Genomic DNA, 18,674 nt, shown 5'->3' with positions numbered 1-18,674 from the left:
AGCAAGTATAGGAATGTACTCTACGCATGAACCAAGAGGGAAGTATTGTACGAATGTAGGCAGAAGATCTGGCAGTAATGTATGCTTCTCCACGATGTCCTTGAATGGCCTAGCGGTCGACGATAAGGACGAATAATATAGATGATGGTCGTGACCGAATCAAGGGGATGGCGAGGAGGGGAGGGGGAGGGATGGGTTGACGTGATCACTGGCTTCCACCTTGGCTTTGAGAGCCGTTGGCGTTCTCCTTGTACCGGTTCATACCAAAGAGCTACAGACGGATACGCGGTCAGCTCATGAGGGGACGCGAAGAGGTCAAAGTACACGTGCCTCCCTGATCTGCTTGACGCTGAGTTTGTCCAACTTCTTGCCCATGGTACCTTCACCGAGAGCAGCATCCGAAAGACCTATGTAAGGATTGTAGTCAGTATCGATCGTTCCATGATCCATAGGAAAGGATGCACTCACTCAGCTTGGTGTCTTGCAGCTTCAGCATCCTACACAGCAGAGACCGGAAGGTGAGCACGATACGTCACCGCAAAGAATGAGTCGTGTACTCACCGCTCCTCTATAGTGTCACGGATGACCAAGCGCTTGACGTGCACCTCCTTCTCTTGACCAAGACGATGTACACGGTCATACGCCTGTGACTCAGTGGCATAGTTCCAAGACAAGTCCAAGCTGCCGAATAGTTAGTCAGCACTCATCAAGGCGATAATGTGGAATTGCTCACTTGATAACCCGGTTCGCGGACACAAGGTTGAGACCGACGCCACCGCACTTGATGCTACGAGCCCGTGAGCGACAATCGAGACACAAGAAAACCGACATACCTGACGAGGACGACCTTCGGGCCGCCAGGGCGCCTGAACTCCTTCAGGCAGTACTCGCGCGCCTCACGACCCATGCTGCCGTCGTACCGCAGGCTGCGGATGCCGTTACGAGCAAAGATCTGCTCGCACAGATCGAGCATGGACGTCCCTAAAGTATCGCAAGCATGTCAGCCAATCCGTCCATACGCATCAAGGAAGATTCCCGCTCACATTGTGAGAACACGATTGTCTTGTCACCCGTGCACTCCCACTCTTTGAGGTATGCTACCATCTGCGTCATCTTTGCGCTCGACTCGGTGTTGTTGCCGCCTTCCATCCATACATTGTACTGGCTCGGGTCCGGGGGAGGCGGCGCCACATCCTCATCGAGCTCATCCTTCTTGGCCTTCCCCTTGCCCTTTGGCGTGGGCTTGCTCTTTCCCTTTTTCCTCGGGACGTCGGAGTCGGAATCGCTCATGTCGTCGTCGCTATCAGTCTTCTTAGCCTTCTTCCCGTTCTTCGCGTTCTTGTTGCCCACCGGGGAGCTGTTCAGCAACTTCGAGAGGTCCGGCATCCCGTCATCCGAATCCGAATCATCCGACGAGTCACTGAGCTCGATGACCTCGATCTTGCGCCTCTTCGCCACGGGGGTAGGGCCACGACTGCGGTCCTTTGCAGCGCGGCACGCGGCACGAACCTCGGCAGGGGTGGGCATGAACGCGGAGGCCTTGAAGACATTATTGGGCCGGAGATCCTGCATCTTCTTGCACTTCGGACCTAGACATAGTGGCTAGTCATGAGTACTCGCGAGCACGGAGTTCGCGGAGAAACACCTACACGGACGGAGACCCTTGGCGACTGCCGCCTCGAACTCCTTCTCGATACGGAGGTTAGTCTGCTCATCGTTGTTGCCGCTGATGGGCGATGTCAGCTACATTTAGCTTATACCCGACAACAAAGACTGCACTTACAAGATACCGTTGTGTTCAACAGATTCAGTGGCCAGCGCTGTCAGGCACTCTGCACGAAGAGGTATCAAAGTGTATTCAAGGCGGTGATCCTAGTAGAACTGACCGTCGCAGATTTCATGCCCACATCCAAGGATGCGGCCGTTCTCCTCGAATATCACTGCAAGATATCATCAGAATCAGAACTGAATATGGGCAGCGACAATCTAGAGAAGTGAAACGTACTGTCTTCACACTTCGGACACACAGGCTGCACATCGTCGATGTCGTCATCGTCGGCGAGCTCGATGGCCTTCGCGCGTTCCAGGAACTGTTGCTTGACCTACGATTGTCGCGTGAGTATGTGATTGGATCTTGACCGATATGACGACGTACCCTGGCAACCCATTGAACACCCATGGCCTTCGTGGCACGCACAATCTCTTTATCATCCGCTGATGCTGCTAAGAGCAGTGTGGGGTCTTCGAAACCGTGTGTGTCATGCTGCGTCAATGCATCGTAAGTGTCGTTCTCTTTCAGGAGACAACGAGTGCTGACACACCAGAACAAGGTACGGATGTGTGCAGACTTGACGTAGACGGAGGATGAGAACGAGTATGTATTGGTGGCTGCGCAATTTGGTCAATATAATGCAAGGTCAAACTAATCATCACTTACTTCTTCAACAGCGTGTTGTTCCTGATGAACCGATTAATCTGAATCTGCGCACGCTTCTCAAACTGGTCGTAGATCTAAGACACGTAGTCATGATGCGCACGTCAGCACTGACGATAGTACATGTGCGGGATGGAACATACGTCGCGTTCATCTTTGGAGAACTCCACTTCGACCAACTCAATGTGCTTGGGAGGCAATTGGAGAATAGGTTGACCATTGTCCTGAGAGGGAAAGTTTCGGCCATGTTGATCAAATGACGGTCGCATATAGCACGCACGAGCTTCGCATCCTTAGTCCGTCGGAGCAGAAGCGGAGCGAGGACTGCTCGGGCTCGGTCTCCTGCAAGCTGAGCATCACGAAGCTGCTCTTTGGCAATATGCGTGTTGAAGTCGTTCCAATCACTAAGAAAGGGAAAGAGTAAGACTCAGTAACGCAATGCACCATATTCACTGACTTCCAGGGCCTGAAACGACCGAAGCGAAGAAAGCCGTAGATATCCGCGAGGGTGTTCGTGATGGGGGTGCCGGTCAGACACCAACGGTACTTGGCGCGGAGCATAGCAACGGCTTTACTGCATCGTGTCGACCTGTTGCGAACGAACTGTGCTTCGTCCAGAACGACGCGATACCATTTTGTCTGTGACATGGGACCGCTGACAAGCATATGATGAGATAAACACACGTGTTCCCACAACAGAGACGTACCCATGTTCCTTGATGTAGTCAAGTTCGTCGCCGCTCTCGATGTCGTTTGGAATACCGAAGTCCAGATTGAGCGTATGATAGGTTGTAATCACCACCTGTATGCGCATACGTGACTCAGCGGCAGTGGCTAGAACGAGACACGTACGTCTTTCTCTGCGAGTAAATCCGCGCGCTTGATCTTGTCTTTGCCGTGCTGGATGTGAACGTCGAAGATGTCGTTCGTCTTCGTCTCGAGCTCCTCCTTCCACTGGAGAAGTAGGGCCGCCGGAACGACGATGAGGGTCGCGCGGTGTTCATCCTTCTCGGAGGGCTGATTCATGACCATAGTGGCGATCATTTGCACTGTTTTCCCGAGACCCATGTCGTCCGCGAGGATGCCTCCTTTGTACTGGGTCTTGCGCTCCTGATCGACCATCCAGGCTACGCCTATGATCTGATGGGGTAGAAGCCGGACTTCCATCCCCGGGATGAGGTCCTTGGCACTATGAAACGGTCAATTATGCACGGAAATCGACTGCCTGTGTATATGCGTCCGAAGATCTCCCCATGTACGAAAGCTCATAGTGGTGGTCCAGTAATACAGGAATTGCACAACAAGATCTGACCAATTGAGAGTGCGTACGAGACTAAGGTCCCTCTCACAAACTCGAGCTGTAGCAGAGGCGGTCGACGCGGGGAGCTGGTAACGGAAGGGTCTTTTGCCCGATCTTCTCGAGAACACAAGCCGTTCACGAGGTAGATCACGACTCCGTATCTATCTACGGGGCCCTTCAGGCGACCCTTCGGATGATACCACGGGCAAGAGGCGTTTCGACGGGCACAATAGTCGAGCGCGTGGGGATAACCCTTTGTCTCGTTTCAGAGAGGACTGGCCAAAAAGTATCCTCCTCGCTCGCAACTGGAGGAAGAGTGCATGAAAGGTAACCTAGCACGGCGTCTTTTCTCGCCCGCTGGCTCGCCTTCTGGCCCATCAGAAACACCGAGATCCCTGTCACGAAAGTTCCTCGTTCTCCCGGACAATGCTTACGCCTCGCTTAAGGACTCTTACGGCATACTTATGGGTTCTTGAGATGACGAAATGTGATACTCACTCGTTTAGCCCAAGCTTCTGCATCGCTTTCTCTATGGTCAGTCCATGTGCGGCATTGTCTATGCCTTTCGACACGAACTCAGCTAACCTAGATACAATCTGCATTCAGTAGAGCGTGACTCGCGCAGAACAAGGAACGTACTTGAGCTGCTGGTCATCTCCACCACGGTCTATGCTCCGAACAGCACTCTCGTCGTCGTAATTGAGTCCAAACTGTGTCATGACCCCGCCTCTGCGGGGCGTCGCCCGAGGAGGAGAAGAACCACTTGCTTGGGGGTAGTCGTAGTCGTTCTCTGGTCCCGACGCCTTCCGCTTCTGACTCGAGGTCGGACCAAGTCCCGCAAGACCCAAAGCCGTGGCGTAGTCTACTGCTGGTGCCGGTGTTGCTCGCCGTCGTTTCAGAGGAGTTTGCGGGGGAGCCAAGGACACGGGCGGCAGAGGGGTTGTCGTGGTCGTCGTTGGGTTGGGCAAGAAGAAAGCAGGATTGTCGAGTGCAGCGAGAACGCGCGATATGCGCTGCGTTGTTGGCGGTTGTTCGGACATGGTGGACCACTGGTGGCCGTGGTTTGGGAAGAAAGCAAGTCGCGGCGCGCGGCGCGACGCGACGCGGTCGCGCTCACGCTCTGTTGCGGCGGTCATTAAGCGGGCCTTAATTTAAGTTATAAACCAGGGTTAGGCTAACGGCCGATAACACTGAACCAAAAAGCGTTCGTGTAACAATTTTATAAGTTTCAGTTGTATTTGTTGCCGAGTAACAAAGCTTATTAACATCAGTAAGCAAACCCGGCCAAGCCAAAACTTGAACCTGAAGTTGAAGCTTCCCCCGGAACATCGACGTAGCCACTCACAACATGGAGAATCCTCACGCGGAACGTCAGAACGTCCTGCTTCAGCGCATTATGAAGAATGCCGTATGTTATCAGTCCTCATCCTTTCCGCACGATGCTCACCAGCTCTCCAGGATAAGTGCACCGAGGCCATCCTCGAGCTGAACCGATGTCTGGAGGCGTGTTCTATGTCCAACTCGTATTCAGCTTCATGGAACTCATTCGGATGTATAGGAGATTGTCCAAGCTGATGCCCATGTCAAGACTGCCGCCGATCTCGTTACGAAGTATCGCAAGAACGTTCAGTACAACCTTGAAGCCACGCGCAGCGCAGCTCCCTCGCAATCCTAAACTTTCTTCCCGGTAGAGAGAAGAGTAATGCCATCCTGTGCCTGCAACAAGTCCCGACCATTGCTTGGGCAGATGTTGACTGACACTGCGACCCGGATAGCCCGAGTGAACCTCGTCTGTCGCGAGTCTTCATTGGCGGAGCACGTATGCCTTGAGCTGTCATCGTCCCGAAGGCTCATCACGACTGGCGAGTGCCAGTCTGTCGTGCTGATGCGCGACCGAGGTTCTTGGTCGTATGCTAACTATATCGCTCGTGTCATAGGATTCTGACTGGGACACGAGGTCCCCGCCACGAGGAAATGCTTGCGATGTGGCCCCAGTACCTCGCACAGGACCGGCGGCCCAAGTCGATTCTTCTGTCAATCGTCGCGTACCATCTTTTCGTCACCTCCGCCACCGAAAAGTCCTTGTTGTCGTTCTGGATTACTCGTTTGCATCCCAATTTCCATATGAAGCGTAGTGACTCTGACATGAAGATGGACCACAGAGCCTCGCTCGATTTCTTGTGTTCACCATCATTTCCCTTTTTCTTCTTCCGCGCAAGCTGCGCCCAACGCGGTGCCCCAGTTGGGCTCCCATGGTAAGCCTGTCAGTTATCACGTTTCCTCCAAAAGTTCTCAGTCTGTCGCGATTCTTACGCATCGTCAGCTATCGGTATTTCGTGGCTCGAACCAAAGAAGCGGTAGGTCCCATAATCATCAGGTACGACTTCTGGCATGCTGCTATGTGACAGCAGTTGAAACACTCCGACAGTCTTTCCGTGCGAAGTCCGCCATTCAAGCTAAGATGGTCAGCGTCGGTCAGTTTATACACGGACCACGATCGACGTAAGACAGAATGCAAACGATCACGCTGTTCAATGGTACTGAAGGACCGCGGTATGCGTACGGAAAGGCCTCTTGACAGACGAAATACGTCCGAATCACCTTCTTGAATGTGCTGGCGGACATGACTCCACGCGCATACAGGTGCACTCAGTCTCATGACACTCTGTGCTGGATGGCCAAGCGCAGTACCAGCAGCTGCTAATTTTATATTCTGCTCGAGACAGAAAAGTGCCGAGTATCGATCACATGGCTTCAACATGCTGCTCTTAACGATTCGTACCTTCATCAGGGTTTCATTGGTGAGGGTAGAGCATCACGATGCCGCTCTGTGCTCTGGTCTCGGAACGTCCAGCGGCAGCTTATACTTATACATGATGCTATAGAACCATGACCGCCCTCTGGACAGAACCGACACGGGATGGGGATGCGTCCAGGTCACCGTTACTCGCGACGCTTCCACGACCAAACTTAGAAACCCAAACTACATAGGTTCCACCACTCCCCACTGGTCTCTCGTGAGTCATGTCCGCCCATAGTAAGCCGTTTTCTAGGCACACCGGAGGTCAGATGGTCCTTGTCATATAATCGGATGCTCACATATAAACCGCAGCTGCAGTGGTATGCGACATGTCCGTGTCAGCCATGTTCTCGTTGAGGTCCCTGCTAGGGCTCACCGTCCTCTTCCTGCTCGGGCAGCTCGCTCTTGCCCAATCCACCAGTCTCGCATCGATCCCCGCATCAAAGTTGACGCAGATCTTTAACTTCGGCACTAACCCCAATAATGTGCAGATGTTCGTGTACAAGCCCGCCAAAGTCGCGACAAAGCCCGCCCTGATCGTTGCGAGCCACTGTATGTACTTCCCTATTGTCAATCGTACGACGTCATGTTGACAAACTTGGCACAGTCTGCACGGGCACCGCCCAACAGTACTTCCAGGGCTCAAAGTTCGCCTCTCTCGCCGAGACGCACGGCTACATCGTACTCTTCCCTTCCTCCGTAAGCCCTTCCTGTCCTAGCGTCCTGGTGCTACTTTGTTGACTTATTCGAACACCATAGCCTCACCCCGGGACCTGCTGGGACGTCTCTTCCGACGCAACGCTCAAGCACAACGGAGGCGGAGACTCCATCGGCATCGCCTCCGCCGCGCGGTTCGCCATCGCCAACTGGGGCGTCGACCCCAACCGCGTCTTCGCCGTCGGCACATCCTCGGGTGCGATGATGACCAGCGTGCTTACTGGTGCGTACCCGGACGTGTTCAAGGCGGGCGTCGTCGACTCCGGGGTCGCGTTTGGCTGCTTCTCGCTCCCCGGACAGCCCGGAGACACGTGGAACGAGCAGTGCGCGAGCGGACAGCTCATCCTCACGGGTCAGCAGTGGGCGCAGCGCGTGTTCAATGCGTTCCCCGGCTTCACGGGCCAGCGTCCGAAGATGCAAGTCTGGCACGGAACCGCGTAAGGCTGTCTCATTTACGTAGACTATATCGCAGTTGGACTGACAGTGACTGCGTGCAGTGACACGACGCTCTTCCCGCAGAACTTTTTTGAGGAGATCAAGCAGTGGACAACGGTCTTCGGCTACCCCAGCACCCCGATCTCGAACGTCTCCGAGCCGTTCTTGCCTGCCGGATACTCGAACGCGACATTCGGCCCCAACTTCCAAGCTATCCTCGCGCAGGGCGTGGGTCATACGGTGCCTCTGTTCGAGCAGCAGTACCTGCAGTTCTTGGGCATCGCATAGGACGTGTGGAGACATCGGTGGGGGATGACCAAAGCTTGTAGACGGATACTCTCGTAACATGATAGCGTACAAAATGTGGTGGTGGGATGGACAAACTTAAACCGTCTCCTGAGGTAGCACGACCAACTTCGTGCCACTGACCTGCTTGCTCTTGAGCCGCTCCAGTCCAGGGACTATTCCATTCAATCCGCCGGACAATACTTCAGTGCGGTTCGGCTGCGAAAAATGTCAGGCGGTGTTCCGTGCCGGGAATAGTAGGCAGACTCATCATACCTTGATGTCGCCCGACTCCAGCAGCGTCGGCAGGGCAGCCAGCAGGCCGGCGCCGACCACATCGTTGCCCGGCAGTGTGAGCAAGCCTCGTGCCATATGCACCCTCTTCTGGGGACCGTCGTCTCCTCCGAGGGCCACAGCAGGTGAGACGACCACGAAGTCTCCGTTAGGCCCAGTCAGCGCGTATCCAACTGCCTGGGTGTCAGCCGTAGAGATGGCGTCGTACACGAGGTCGAAGGGACCGCCTCCAATCCGAGTCACTTCCTCTTGGAGTGTCTCGGAGGGTAGATTGCGGTCGACGACATGAGTGGCACCCAATGACTTCAGGAAGTCGGAATGCTGAGGTGAGGCTGTGGCGATGATGGGAGAGAAGCCCGAGAGACGAGCGAATTGTATGACTGGTATGGCAGTACAAGTCAGTATGGAGGGATGAGAAGGTGAGAACTTGGACGTACCGTATTGACCCACAGACGAGGAGCCGCCGAGGACTAAAGCCCGTTTCCCGGCATACTTGCCTTTCCCACTTTCCGACCAGGGTGCCGTGAGCTTGACACTCGGAGAGGACTCGTCCTGGTTGTATAGCACGGTTGCTGCAGTGGGCAAAGTGCAGGGCATGGTCGCCGCAGACTCCGGCGACACGTTTGCGGGTATCTTAGGCACAACAGCTGCTAGTCAGACACCATGTGACGAAGCTAGCGAGAAAGGTCATTCACTTTCATGGCGAACTTTGCCGGAGTGGTCGTATACTGGGCGAATGTCCCCTTGATCGTCTTCTGGACGGGGTCTATGGTGCCCTGGAAGGCGCTATACCCATGAAAAGGTATCAGTGCGAGCTAGATCGAAAAGCACAGTGGATACACGCACACTCTGTCGCTGACCGCGTAGGCAGTGACGCCCTCCCCTACTGCAACAACAGTGCCTGCACCGTCGCTACCTATGATCGCAGGATACTTCTCCACAAACACGCCGAAGGCCTGTATCATCCAGTCAATGGGATTGAGAGCAGCTGCCTCGACCTTCACGAGGAGCTCCCCAGGGCCAGGCGTGGGCTTGTCGGTCTCCCTGACAGTGAGAGAGCCTTGTCTGGAGTCGAGAAAGAGCGCTTTCTGCTGAGAGGGCATGATGGAGAGCCTGGCAACGAAGAACGCCCCTAGCCATCCTTCTCTTATAGTGAAACGCTCCGTGTTTGTACGCTCTTGGGAATGATATTGCCAAGCAAATGGCGTATGCGCAGCGAGCTAGAAGCTAGACATTCGGGTCCGAAATCGAGTCAAATGGAACCGCAGCGACTACAGACGGGTGGAATTGGCCACTTTCTTCTCATTGACTCACCAGGTTTGACCATGGAACTGTCGAAGGTCTGACATGCGATCATATACTGGGGAAGATCTGGCATCGAAACTAACAACAAGGCAGACTACGACGCTAGCGGGTTCAGTTGGCTACTATGACGATGTGGCAAGGATTGACTCACTTTGACTCCCTTTTGTGAAATAGGCGGAACAATGAAAGATATACGCTTCCGCTCGAGGATCGTTGGGTTCGTGATGGGTATCGGGGCAACTTCCAAGTGCATTGAGGTGACGAACACACTCATGACAGGAAGTTGCGATCGTGGCTGCCGCACTGGCATGCTGCAGTAGCACCTGCTGTGCGGTCAATCCACCTTCGGACCCTCCATCGTCAACATCGCTTGTTGGACAACCATTGCGGTCCACGAAGAGGGACCGAGTGTTGCAACAAGTTGAGAAGGCTTGATACACTGCTCGACGGTGACGAATGACTATGACAACAAGATCTGCAGCTTGCGATGAGCTATTTGACTCAATGATTGTGAGCTCGGTATTCAAAAAACGTACGTCGGGCATTGCTTCACAGGTCAGGACTTTTTGCGAGAGTCTCCCACGGCAGGGCGCGCTGCATACGGACTTGTCGTATCGTGGTCTGGCTAGGGCCGACTCCCCGGGGAGACAACGTACAGCCGGCTTCCGCAGATGAAACTACCGCAGGGTCTTTAACTCGTGCAGTGCTGGCTGGTGACTGGAAATCAAAGAAGAGCCGACGTGAGTTGTGTGACGAAGGCTTGCGACAAGCCAGTCAGTAAGTGTGTATAGAGAGCGTCATCGAGTAAACGTATTTGGGTAAGTCAATAATAAGACAACTACTAAAGGTGTAAGTCGGATAAGAAACGATAATCGGACGCGTCAACTTGGCGTTAACAGCTTTAGTACTTTGCTCTAACCATCACCGCGTACCTCCTACCCCTTCTCCCTCACGAGTGTCTCGCTCTTCTTGTGGCTGGACTCCAAAGTATCGTCAAAGTCGCTCCTTACGTCCAACTTCACCGATGTCGATGCGTGCGCCTCCCCGTAAAGGCGAGAACTTCGAGCTCGCCGCGGACCTCAATAGCGAGTACAAGGAGAAGCGGAAGGATGCAATCAAGCGAGTGATTGCGAACATGACGGTGCAGAAGGGTAAGTTCTCTCGCGCACTTGCTGAGCACCCGCTGAGGGGCATGTAAGATGTCAGCGGTCTATTCCCTGACGTCCTGAAGAACATGCAGACGGACGATCTTGAGCAGAAGAAACTAGTCTACCTCTACCTCATGAACTATGCGAAGACCCAGCCAGAACTTGTCATTCTTGCCGTTAACACCTTCGTCAAGGACACGGACGACCCGAACCCTCTTGTCCGCGCGCTCGCGATCCGAACTATGGGGTGCCTACGAGCTGAGAAGATCATCGACTACCTCTGCGATCCCCTGCAAAAGTGCCTGAAGGACGACAATCCGTACGTGCGCAAGACTGCTGCTCTCTGTGTCGCGAAGTTGTACGACTTGAAGCCGGAGCTTGTGATCGAGAATGGGTTCTTGGAGCAGTTGCGGGACATGATCGCGGACAGCAATCCCATGGTGCGTCACGGAGTTCTATCCCGTATGTTCGCGTGCAAACCTCTCGCAGGTTGTTGCCAACACAGTGGAAGCTCTCTCGGACATCCACATCGCCGCAGTCGCCTCCGGTGCTACGAAGGACACCTTCGTGGTCACTACGGACATCGTCAACAAGCTCCTCGTAGCCCTCAACGAGTGCTCAGAGTGGGGACGAGTCGCCATTCTTAACGCCCTATCACGATACACCGCGGAAGACGCAGGCGAGAGCGAGCACATATGCGAGCGTGTCGTACCACAGTTCCAGCATGCAAACGCGAGCGTTGTCCTTACCGCGATCAAGGTGCGTTGGTTTCTTCATTTCAACATTCCTTCGTTGAGCGGAGGTGTAGGTCATCATGATTCACATGCGCGGTATCAATTCCGAGAGCCTCACCAAGACGCTCATCCGCAAGATGGCGCCGCCATTAGTGACGCTTCTCTCAAACCCTCCGGAAGTGCAATGGGTCGCACTCCGAAACATCAACCTCCTCCTTCAGAAACGCCCCGACATTCTCACAAATGAGATGCGCGTGTTCTTCTGCAAGTATAACGACCCGCTATATGTGAAGGTCGAGAAGCTGGATATCATGGTTCGGCTTGCGACGGAGCACAACGTCGACCCACTCTTGAGCGAACTGAAAGAGTGCGTATTCGACCTGAACAATGACTACCGCGTGTTGATGGAGGTCCAGGTACGCCCAGGAAGTAGACGTTGACTTCGTACGGAGGAGCATCAAGGCGATTGGCCAGACCGCAATCAAAATTGACGAGGCCGCTGAGCGATGCGTCAATGTACTGCTCGAGCTCATCGGGACCCGCGTTAGTTATGTGGTGCAGGAGGCTGTTGTAGTCATGAAAGTGAGTGTCTTCGTCATGGCACATACCTTTCGTAACAGAATATCGGTTTCAGGATATCTTCCGGAAATATCCGTCTACGTACGAAGGCGTCATCCCGACGCTATGTGCAAACCTTGACGAGCTCGACGAACCGGAGGCCAAGGCGTCGCTTATCTGGATCATCGGCGAGTACGCGAAGAAGATTGACAACGCCGATGAGCTCCTTGGGATCTTCGTGGATACCTTCACGGAGGAGTCCTACCCCGTACAATTGCAGACGTTAACGGCTGTCGTAAAGCTGTACCTCCAGAAGCCGGAGAGCTCACAAGGCTTGGTTCAGAAGGTCTTGAACACAGCAACGAAAGATTGTGATTCTCCAGATGTCCGGGATCGTGCCTACATCTATTGGAGACTGTTGTCAACAGACCCCGGCGCCGCTAAGGTATCCCATTTACTCAAGCCACTTCCTATGTGACATGAGCTGACGAATACACTTTTAGGCCGTTGTGCTTGCAGTCCGTCCACCAATAACTCTTCCTCGGACAACGGTCTCCCCTGCACTACTCGAGGAGTTGTTGGGCGAGATCCCATTGCTGGCAAGTGTATATCACAAACCTGCAGAGACATTCGTGGGCCGGGGACGTATCGGTGCAGACTCGATGCAACGGAAAGGAACCGAGTATGTCTCTCGCCTTCAGCGAAGCGGTCCTTGTACTGATATGCAATCCCCTAATAGCCTTGCAGACGACCGCCTTGCAACGCAGAAGGCACTTCAAACAGTCGCCGCTGGGCAACAGGCAGAGAACTTGCTCGACTTCGACGACGATGTGCCGAACGATGGCCAGCCATCAGGTCTGGCGGCCACTACGGTTCTCGCGTCCACCCCTGCCGCCGCGAACCTACTCGCAGGAACGTCAAGCAACCCGCTCGACGATCTCGTCTCCATCTTCGGCAGTGCGAGTCTGGGCGCGACCTCCTCGCCCGCGCCGGCCAACCCGATGGGTGGGTTCGGCTTCGGCACTTCCCCGCTCGCGCCCGCGCCCGCAGTCACACCTGTGTTATCTCCTCAACCTCCAGCACAACCACAGGCGCAGTCCGGCCAGGATGATCTATTGGGTTTGTTCTAGAGTCTGCTTCGGGCTGTTTTGGTATGGATATCGCTCGCAAGTGTACGCTCCGTTTTCGCCTATTGTTATCACGCTTTCACCGGATTTTTTCCACTTCTTGTGGGCCGCGATGTGCAGCATGAGTTGAGCAACGTGCTCTTGAGCTTGCATCGCCGGTGTCACTGATCGCATTCGCGCCGTAGTGGTCAGTCGATGTCGCCTGCAATTGGTGGCTGCAGTATGTATCGCACCCTTCAATGCGCTATTTGACGCATGAAGTCTCGCCAGCGAAACAGGTACCCAAGTCTGTTCTTCATACTGATGGTTTCGTAGTCTGTAGACCAGGTCGCCTATAGACCATCGCCCACCTCGGTCGCGTGTAGGGGTGATTTGTAGTCTCAGCCGTGATGACTGACGTTCTGCTGTCATCTAGGGCCGTCCTCCGTCACGATTGCTTTTTCTGTTCTCACACACCCTTGGGAGTTTCGTCCTTCATCGCGCCTTTCGAATGCGACAGTATGCACCTGTGAGCAGTTTCGTTCACTGAGGCCGTGAGAGAACATCCTGACCTGACTGCTTTCTGAGGAACCGGCTTCATTGTCGCCCGTCGCCTCTCACTGAAAGTTCAATTAGGTGAGTCTTTCCTGAGTGCATTAGGCAGATGATCGTCGACTTATCTTGCTATGCACTTGTTATTTTTACCAAGCGCACTCACATTGTCTCACGTCCAGACCGCGTCCACCCTTTCTACGACCGCCTAACGCATGCTTGTTCGCATCATAAGACGTCCTGAAGTTCTATTATACCTCCCTTAGAGCCCAGGAGGTCAGCCGGGATGACTAACGTGAATTGGAGTCGGAGCTCGAGTATGTCGACGTTGCTTCTGCCACCTCGTGGATACATCACGGTCGACCTCCTTGAGCTGGCCCGGCTACCCCTAGCAGGCATTGATCCTCTCACGCGGATCAGGGGACAGCCCATTGTGACTAATTGGCATCTGTTTATGCCGACAGCATCAGATTATGCAATGCAGGAAGTCCGACAGCCGTTCACAGCCCCACTGCCGACAATCGACGTGTAAGGCGCGATGGCGACGACTTATAACGGCCCCTAGGGTCCCGATCCATGGTCATACCGCGATGGAATTCTCGTCGACAACTCTGCAGGTTCGTGCGTTGCGCGCGTTGGCGGCGGCCGCGATTCTGTTCGCACTCGGGCCGCTGTCGGTCCTTGCGCAACCCCCTCAGGTCAAAGTCGGGGGCGCGACCATTACCGGCGTTTCGCAAACCTTCTTGGGCGCGCTAGGCATCGACTTTTTCGGAGGTATGATAAGCTTTTATGTTGCTAGGGTGTCTACTAAACCACCTTCGTCCAGGAATTCCGTTCGCACAGCCTCCAGTCGGCAACTTGCGCTTCGCGCCGCCCGTGCTCATGGACGGGTTCGGTGTCGACACACTGGACGCGACAAAGTTCGGGGCGCCGTGCGTGCAGTTCAACGTATGTTGTATCCAGCTCAGTCCAGACTGAGCTCACCTATTGTGCTCATTGTCAGGTTGCGGGTGTCTCGGAGGACTGCCTCACCCTGAACGTCTTCCGGCCGTCGGGAGTTAGCAGCAACGCTTCGCTGCCTGTCATGGTCTGGATCTATGGGGGCGGATTCCTCCAGGGCGTCTCGTCTGTATTCAATGCCAGTGGTATCATTGCCCAGAGCGTTCTTCGAGTGAGTCGGATCATTGTCTTGACGCTGCAGCATTCATGACTGCGATTCCGTAGGGAACGCCTGTCGTATATGTCAGCCTCAACTACCGTGTGGGCCCGTTCGGCTTCCCTCAGGGCACCGAGGCGGATACGCGCGGCGCACTGAACCTGGGTCTGAAGGACCAGCTCAAAGGGTTGCAATGGGTGCAGAACCACATCAGCGCGTTTGGTGGTGACCCGACCAAGGTACGTCCATGCTACTTTCTCACTCGGACGCGCTTTTCCCAAAGCTTATTGCCTTGCAGGTCACCATCTTCGGACAGAGCGCTGGCTCGATATCCATCGCGGACCTATACCTCAACTCTGAGCTCGAGAACTATGTCCGAGGCGCGGTAAGTCATAATGGATGGACCTGGGACATCTGTTCTTCAGTGCTTACTTCCATTGCTGCGCAGATCATGGAGTCAGGGTCTGCAGGGACGCTGCCCTTCTTTAACGCGTCTCGTCGCGACGTCGTCTGGAACACATATGTCTCCGACGTCCCCGGATGCGCCAACGTTACTGCGGGCGACACGTTCTCATGCATGCAGAGCGTCGACACCGCAACGCTCCTGACCGCGTGGGAACAGACGGCCGCGTCCTTCCCTGAGCCATTCCTATTCGTGCCTGTTATTGACGGCCCCGATGGCCTTGTTCCCGACCTCCCGTCTAAGCTTCTCGCTGCCGGAAAGTTCTCCAAGATCCCCTTCATTGCTGGAACGAACTTGGACGAAGGTGCGCATGCACCATTGTACCACAATCAAGCGTTTGTGAACTCACTTCGAGCTCTAGGCACTGACTTCACTCCGACCGCGATTTCGACGGACGAGCAGGTCATTGAGTTCATCACCGTCGACGACCAGCCCTTCACCACCAATCCCCCAGCCAAGTTCCAACAGGACGTCGCCACCCTCTTGCAGCTCTACCCCGACAACGCCGCACTTGGGTCCCCGTTCGGTACTGGCAACGAGACGTTCGGATTCAGCAGCCAGTACAAGCGCGCATCTGCCCTCCTCGGAGACGCCTCGTTCCAGGGCCCTCGGCGCGAGTGGATCCAGGCTGCGAGCACTGCGGGCGTGAAGACGTTTGGATATTACTTCACTGACCAGAACGCGGTCACTACTCCGAGCAAAGGAGGTACGCGCGTTTGCTATGATCTATTGATCACTGGCGACTCGCTGATCTATCCTGCTCTTTGTTGACAGTCACCCACGCGCTCGAGATCCCGTACGTCTACGGCCAGACAGCGCTGACGAGTCCGAACCCGGCTGTGCGATTGCTCAGCGAGGCGATGGTCGACTACTGGATCTCGTTCGCAGTCAGCCTTACCCCGAACGACGGAAAGGGCCTCAACAGTACGTACTCTTATTGGGCTAGTTATGACTGCGGTTGCTGAATCACACACTCTCAGAAACGACTTGGCCTCAGTACCAGTCTGGACAGCAGGTGCTCCTTCAGTTCGATACTGGCAGCTTTGCGCCCAACACCACGACTCCGACGTTTGCGATCATCTCTGATGACTATCGCTCGCAGCAAATTGGCTTCATTAACTCTATCGCTAGTGATCTTGGAGAGTAACTGTCGCGGGGAGCTGTCACTGGGAGATACAGTGAAGTTTCTAACGGTAATTGTAGCAACCTCGTAAGGAGGGGCAACTTCTTGTTCGCCTATTCTAGCGTATTATACAAGTGTAGTATGGCACATCGACTCACCTGACGGTCTTCTGACATTGCCTCAGCGAGTCACAAGGCTCTATTGCTCGAATCGTCCGACTTTCTCTGGACGTCTCTGAGCACGATGGGCGACCTCAAGAAATGCGCCTCCGTCGGGAGTATAATCGACATCCTCAGCTGTTGTTCGCTCAGCCCACCTCCCGACATCCACCACATATGCGAGCGTGTTGTATCGCAGTTCCAGCATGCAAACAGCCTTATCGCAATGAAGGTGCGTGAGTTTCTTCATTGCAGCATCTCCTCGTTGAGCGCTTTTTATGTAGGTCGTTGTGATTCATATGCTCGGTATCAAGTCCGAGAGCCTCATCAAGACGCTTATTCGCAAGGGCGCCGCCATTAGTGACACTCTTCTCAACCGCTCCAAAGGTGCGACAATGAGTAGCTCTCCGACTTTGGCGCTCGCCCGCTCATGCCCACTCCCACGTGTCCTGAACCATGATATACAGCGTGAGGTGAGCAAGTCTCTTGAGCATCGCTGGTCGTCACTAATTGCACTCGCAGCCCAGTGATTATTAGTCGACGTCGCGTCCGAGTTGCGGTCGCAGTAAGCGGAAGTACAGTGTCGAAACTCACGACACTGCCGGAATTATAGGGACAGAGGACGGCGTCGTTCTGACTGGTATGGCCACCCGGCATATTGTCGCTTCGTGCTTGGCTCAGCTGATGAATTCGCTAGCGAGAACCTCAGACACGGCAAATGAACCTTTCGGCCTATTGCAACAGGCATCGTACTTCTCAAGCACCGTTCCAACCGTGCATGAAGACTCGCCAACGAAACAGTTGTCCAAGTCTGTCCATCCCTTTTTTCTTCTGATGGCACTATACACCAGGTTCCCTATCGCGCACATCGCACGCCTCGATCGCGTGTACGGGAAACTTGTATGTAGTCTAAACCATGATGACTGATTAGAGGCACGCGGTTGAGGGACCGTGGACCGCCTCTATCCCCCGCCTTCTAAATCGCCGATCAACATTGCCGTCATACTCTGGGACTCCAGATTTGGGTGCCTTATCTATTGAACCCATCATCTCCGCACGAGCAACGTGCGGGTATGATCGACAGCGTGTCCGGAGAAGGTAACGATTGCATCTCAAGGTCATGCTCACTGCACGTGTAGATGCGGAGAGTGCGCCGAAGGAGAACTACGTGGTCAGTGAGTCTCGATCGCGTTTTACGTTAGGGCGTCCATAGCCCTCACATGAGCGCGTGGTTTAGACCGAGTACTGCATGCGTTTGTCTAGCTGTCTGCCTCAGGTATGTGGCACATCACGTTCATGAAGACTTAGCTCATGCCTGCTTCGTACTAGTCCACGCAGTCGGGCCTGTCCCCGAGGTACGTGACTTCAGTGCTGGTGTCACTTAGCTGTAGGCTAACGAAAAACCGATTCACGCAAGCACACAAACTCGCCACGACCCTCCATCCAGATCAGGGCTCTGTGCCACAGCCCCGTACGGTCGGATTATTGCTCTAAGAAGCTAGACCTCTCAGTGGCAAGGACGAGGCCTGATCGAAGGTGCTCCGAACGCCAGCGGAAGTACATCGCCCCACCAACGTGGGACCCATTCATTGGGGCGGTGGCCCTGTATCGTGTAGCACGATGCATGACACGCTACTGCTGAAAGAATCTGCAGTCATCTCTGTCGTGAGTCTCGACAAAACCGGACACTAGGCTGATCAAATCTGCCCCAAAGCTGCCGTAGCTCTGTGAGGTAATAATGTCATTGATAATGGCAACGAGGCTTGGATCTGCGCCGTGCACCCTCCCCGGTTCATGCCTGCTGATTCTGCACTAGCGTCCGAAACTGCCCCCATGAACGACTGATAAGCGCTGTGCCTGAACAGGTTCAGAGCTGCCTTCGCCGACAGAAGTTTCAGCTCGTGGCCTTCGAAGGCGATTGGCGAAAGATTTCAAGACTCAAAGCATGCTCGGTGAGAATGGCGCTCCAAGTGGCCAAAAAGTTCCAAGTCGTATATTCTTACTACGTCCCAATCCCATGTCGACTTATCGTTCAATTCGCCTAATACGCGATCATTGCAGTCCAGGCCTTGCAGGCGAGAGCAATTAAAGTCCATTGGGTCACCA

At 54.5% G+C, this 18,674-nt stretch overlaps 7 protein-coding genes across 7 annotated transcripts; 5 read left to right on the top strand and 2 right to left on the bottom strand.

Annotated features, from left to right (window-relative positions):
- Positions 1 to 315: 315 nt before the first annotated feature.
- Positions 316 to 4,336, bottom strand: L226DRAFT_459891 (uncharacterized protein; the record flags this gene model as incomplete). The annotated part of the gene is made up of 19 exons (XM_067675555.1): positions 316 to 407; positions 469 to 497; positions 562 to 681; positions 734 to 787; positions 834 to 981; positions 1,044 to 1,589; positions 1,650 to 1,726; positions 1,784 to 1,832; positions 1,887 to 1,940; positions 2,006 to 2,102; positions 2,156 to 2,263; positions 2,322 to 2,388; positions 2,438 to 2,511; positions 2,578 to 2,658; positions 2,715 to 2,838; positions 2,892 to 3,089; positions 3,142 to 3,236; positions 3,287 to 3,623; positions 4,233 to 4,336. 19 exons carry the CDS (start codon positions 4,334 to 4,336, stop codon positions 316 to 318), a joined length of 2,454 nt encoding a protein of 817 aa, XP_067537380.1.
- Positions 4,337 to 5,082: 746 nt separating this feature from the next.
- L226DRAFT_544428 (uncharacterized protein) lies at positions 5,083 to 5,409 on the top strand (the record flags this gene model as incomplete). The annotated part of the gene is made up of 3 exons (XM_067682275.1): positions 5,083 to 5,142; positions 5,193 to 5,237; positions 5,293 to 5,409. The coding sequence occupies 3 exons, from the start codon at positions 5,083 to 5,085 to the stop codon at positions 5,407 to 5,409; spliced, it is 222 nt and encodes a 73-aa protein (XP_067537379.1).
- Positions 5,410 to 6,703: 1,294 nt separating this feature from the next.
- On the top strand, positions 6,704 to 8,224 carry L226DRAFT_351286 (acetyl xylan esterase). The gene is made up of 6 exons (XM_067674146.1): positions 6,704 to 6,798; positions 6,853 to 6,865; positions 6,933 to 7,086; positions 7,142 to 7,233; positions 7,294 to 7,688; positions 7,749 to 8,224. The coding sequence occupies exons 2-6, from the start codon at positions 6,857 to 6,859 to the stop codon at positions 7,972 to 7,974; spliced, it is 876 nt and encodes a 291-aa protein (XP_067537378.1). The 5' UTR covers positions 6,704 to 6,798; positions 6,853 to 6,856; the 3' UTR covers positions 7,975 to 8,224.
- On the bottom strand, positions 8,071 to 9,368 carry L226DRAFT_544426 (GroES-like protein; the record flags this gene model as incomplete). The annotated part of the gene is made up of 5 exons (XM_067682274.1): positions 8,071 to 8,190; positions 8,248 to 8,645; positions 8,703 to 8,898; positions 8,961 to 9,051; positions 9,112 to 9,368. 5 exons carry the CDS (start codon positions 9,366 to 9,368, stop codon positions 8,071 to 8,073), a joined length of 1,062 nt encoding a protein of 353 aa, XP_067537377.1.
- Positions 9,369 to 10,594: 1,226 nt separating this feature from the next.
- L226DRAFT_459411 (Adaptor protein complex beta subunit) lies at positions 10,595 to 13,140 on the top strand (the record flags this gene model as incomplete). The annotated part of the gene is made up of 8 exons (XM_067675511.1): positions 10,595 to 10,721; positions 10,770 to 11,158; positions 11,208 to 11,477; positions 11,527 to 11,819; positions 11,869 to 12,034; positions 12,087 to 12,455; positions 12,514 to 12,692; positions 12,750 to 13,140. The coding sequence occupies 8 exons, from the start codon at positions 10,595 to 10,597 to the stop codon at positions 13,138 to 13,140; spliced, it is 2,184 nt and encodes a 727-aa protein (XP_067537376.1).
- Positions 13,141 to 14,258: 1,118 nt separating this feature from the next.
- On the top strand, positions 14,259 to 16,434 carry L226DRAFT_459613 (extracellular triacylglycerol lipase precursor; the record flags this gene model as incomplete). The annotated part of the gene is made up of 9 exons (XM_067675528.1): positions 14,259 to 14,442; positions 14,495 to 14,616; positions 14,672 to 14,839; positions 14,893 to 15,063; positions 15,123 to 15,209; positions 15,273 to 15,591; positions 15,649 to 15,993; positions 16,062 to 16,211; positions 16,268 to 16,434. The coding sequence occupies 9 exons, from the start codon at positions 14,259 to 14,261 to the stop codon at positions 16,432 to 16,434; spliced, it is 1,713 nt and encodes a 570-aa protein (XP_067537375.1).
- Positions 16,435 to 17,088: 654 nt separating this feature from the next.
- On the top strand, positions 17,089 to 17,581 carry L226DRAFT_351151 (uncharacterized protein). Its single transcript, XM_067674145.1, has one exon. The coding sequence runs from the start codon at positions 17,211 to 17,213 to the stop codon at positions 17,493 to 17,495; it is 285 nt and encodes a 94-aa protein (XP_067537374.1). The 5' UTR covers positions 17,089 to 17,210; the 3' UTR covers positions 17,496 to 17,581.
- The last annotated feature ends 1,093 nt before the right edge of the window (positions 17,582 to 18,674 follow it).

The sequence above is a fragment of the Lentinus tigrinus genome, assembly GCF_003813185.1.
Source record: "Lentinus tigrinus ALCF2SS1-7 unplaced genomic scaffold L226scaffold_7, whole genome shotgun sequence".
Lineage (NCBI taxonomy): Eukaryota > Fungi > Basidiomycota > Agaricomycetes > Polyporales > Polyporaceae > Lentinus > Lentinus tigrinus.
Note: the sequence above shows the minus strand (reverse complement) of the source record. Positions and strands in the feature narration are given on the sequence as shown.

Excerpts from the sequence above, each read along its gene's own strand:
- L226DRAFT_351151 (XM_067674145.1), top strand. The coding sequence starts at position 17,211 with ATGGCCACCCGGCATATTGTCGCTTCGTGCTTGGCTCAGCTGATGAAT.
- L226DRAFT_351286 (XM_067674146.1), top strand. Across the intron at positions 7,087-7,141 it reads CCTGATCGTTGCGAGCCACT|TCTGCACGGGCACCGCCCAA; the intron begins GTATGTACTTCC and ends AACTTGGCACAG. Across the intron at positions 7,234-7,293 it reads TCGTACTCTTCCCTTCCTCC|CCTCACCCCGGGACCTGCTG; the intron begins GTAAGCCCTTCC and ends CGAACACCATAG.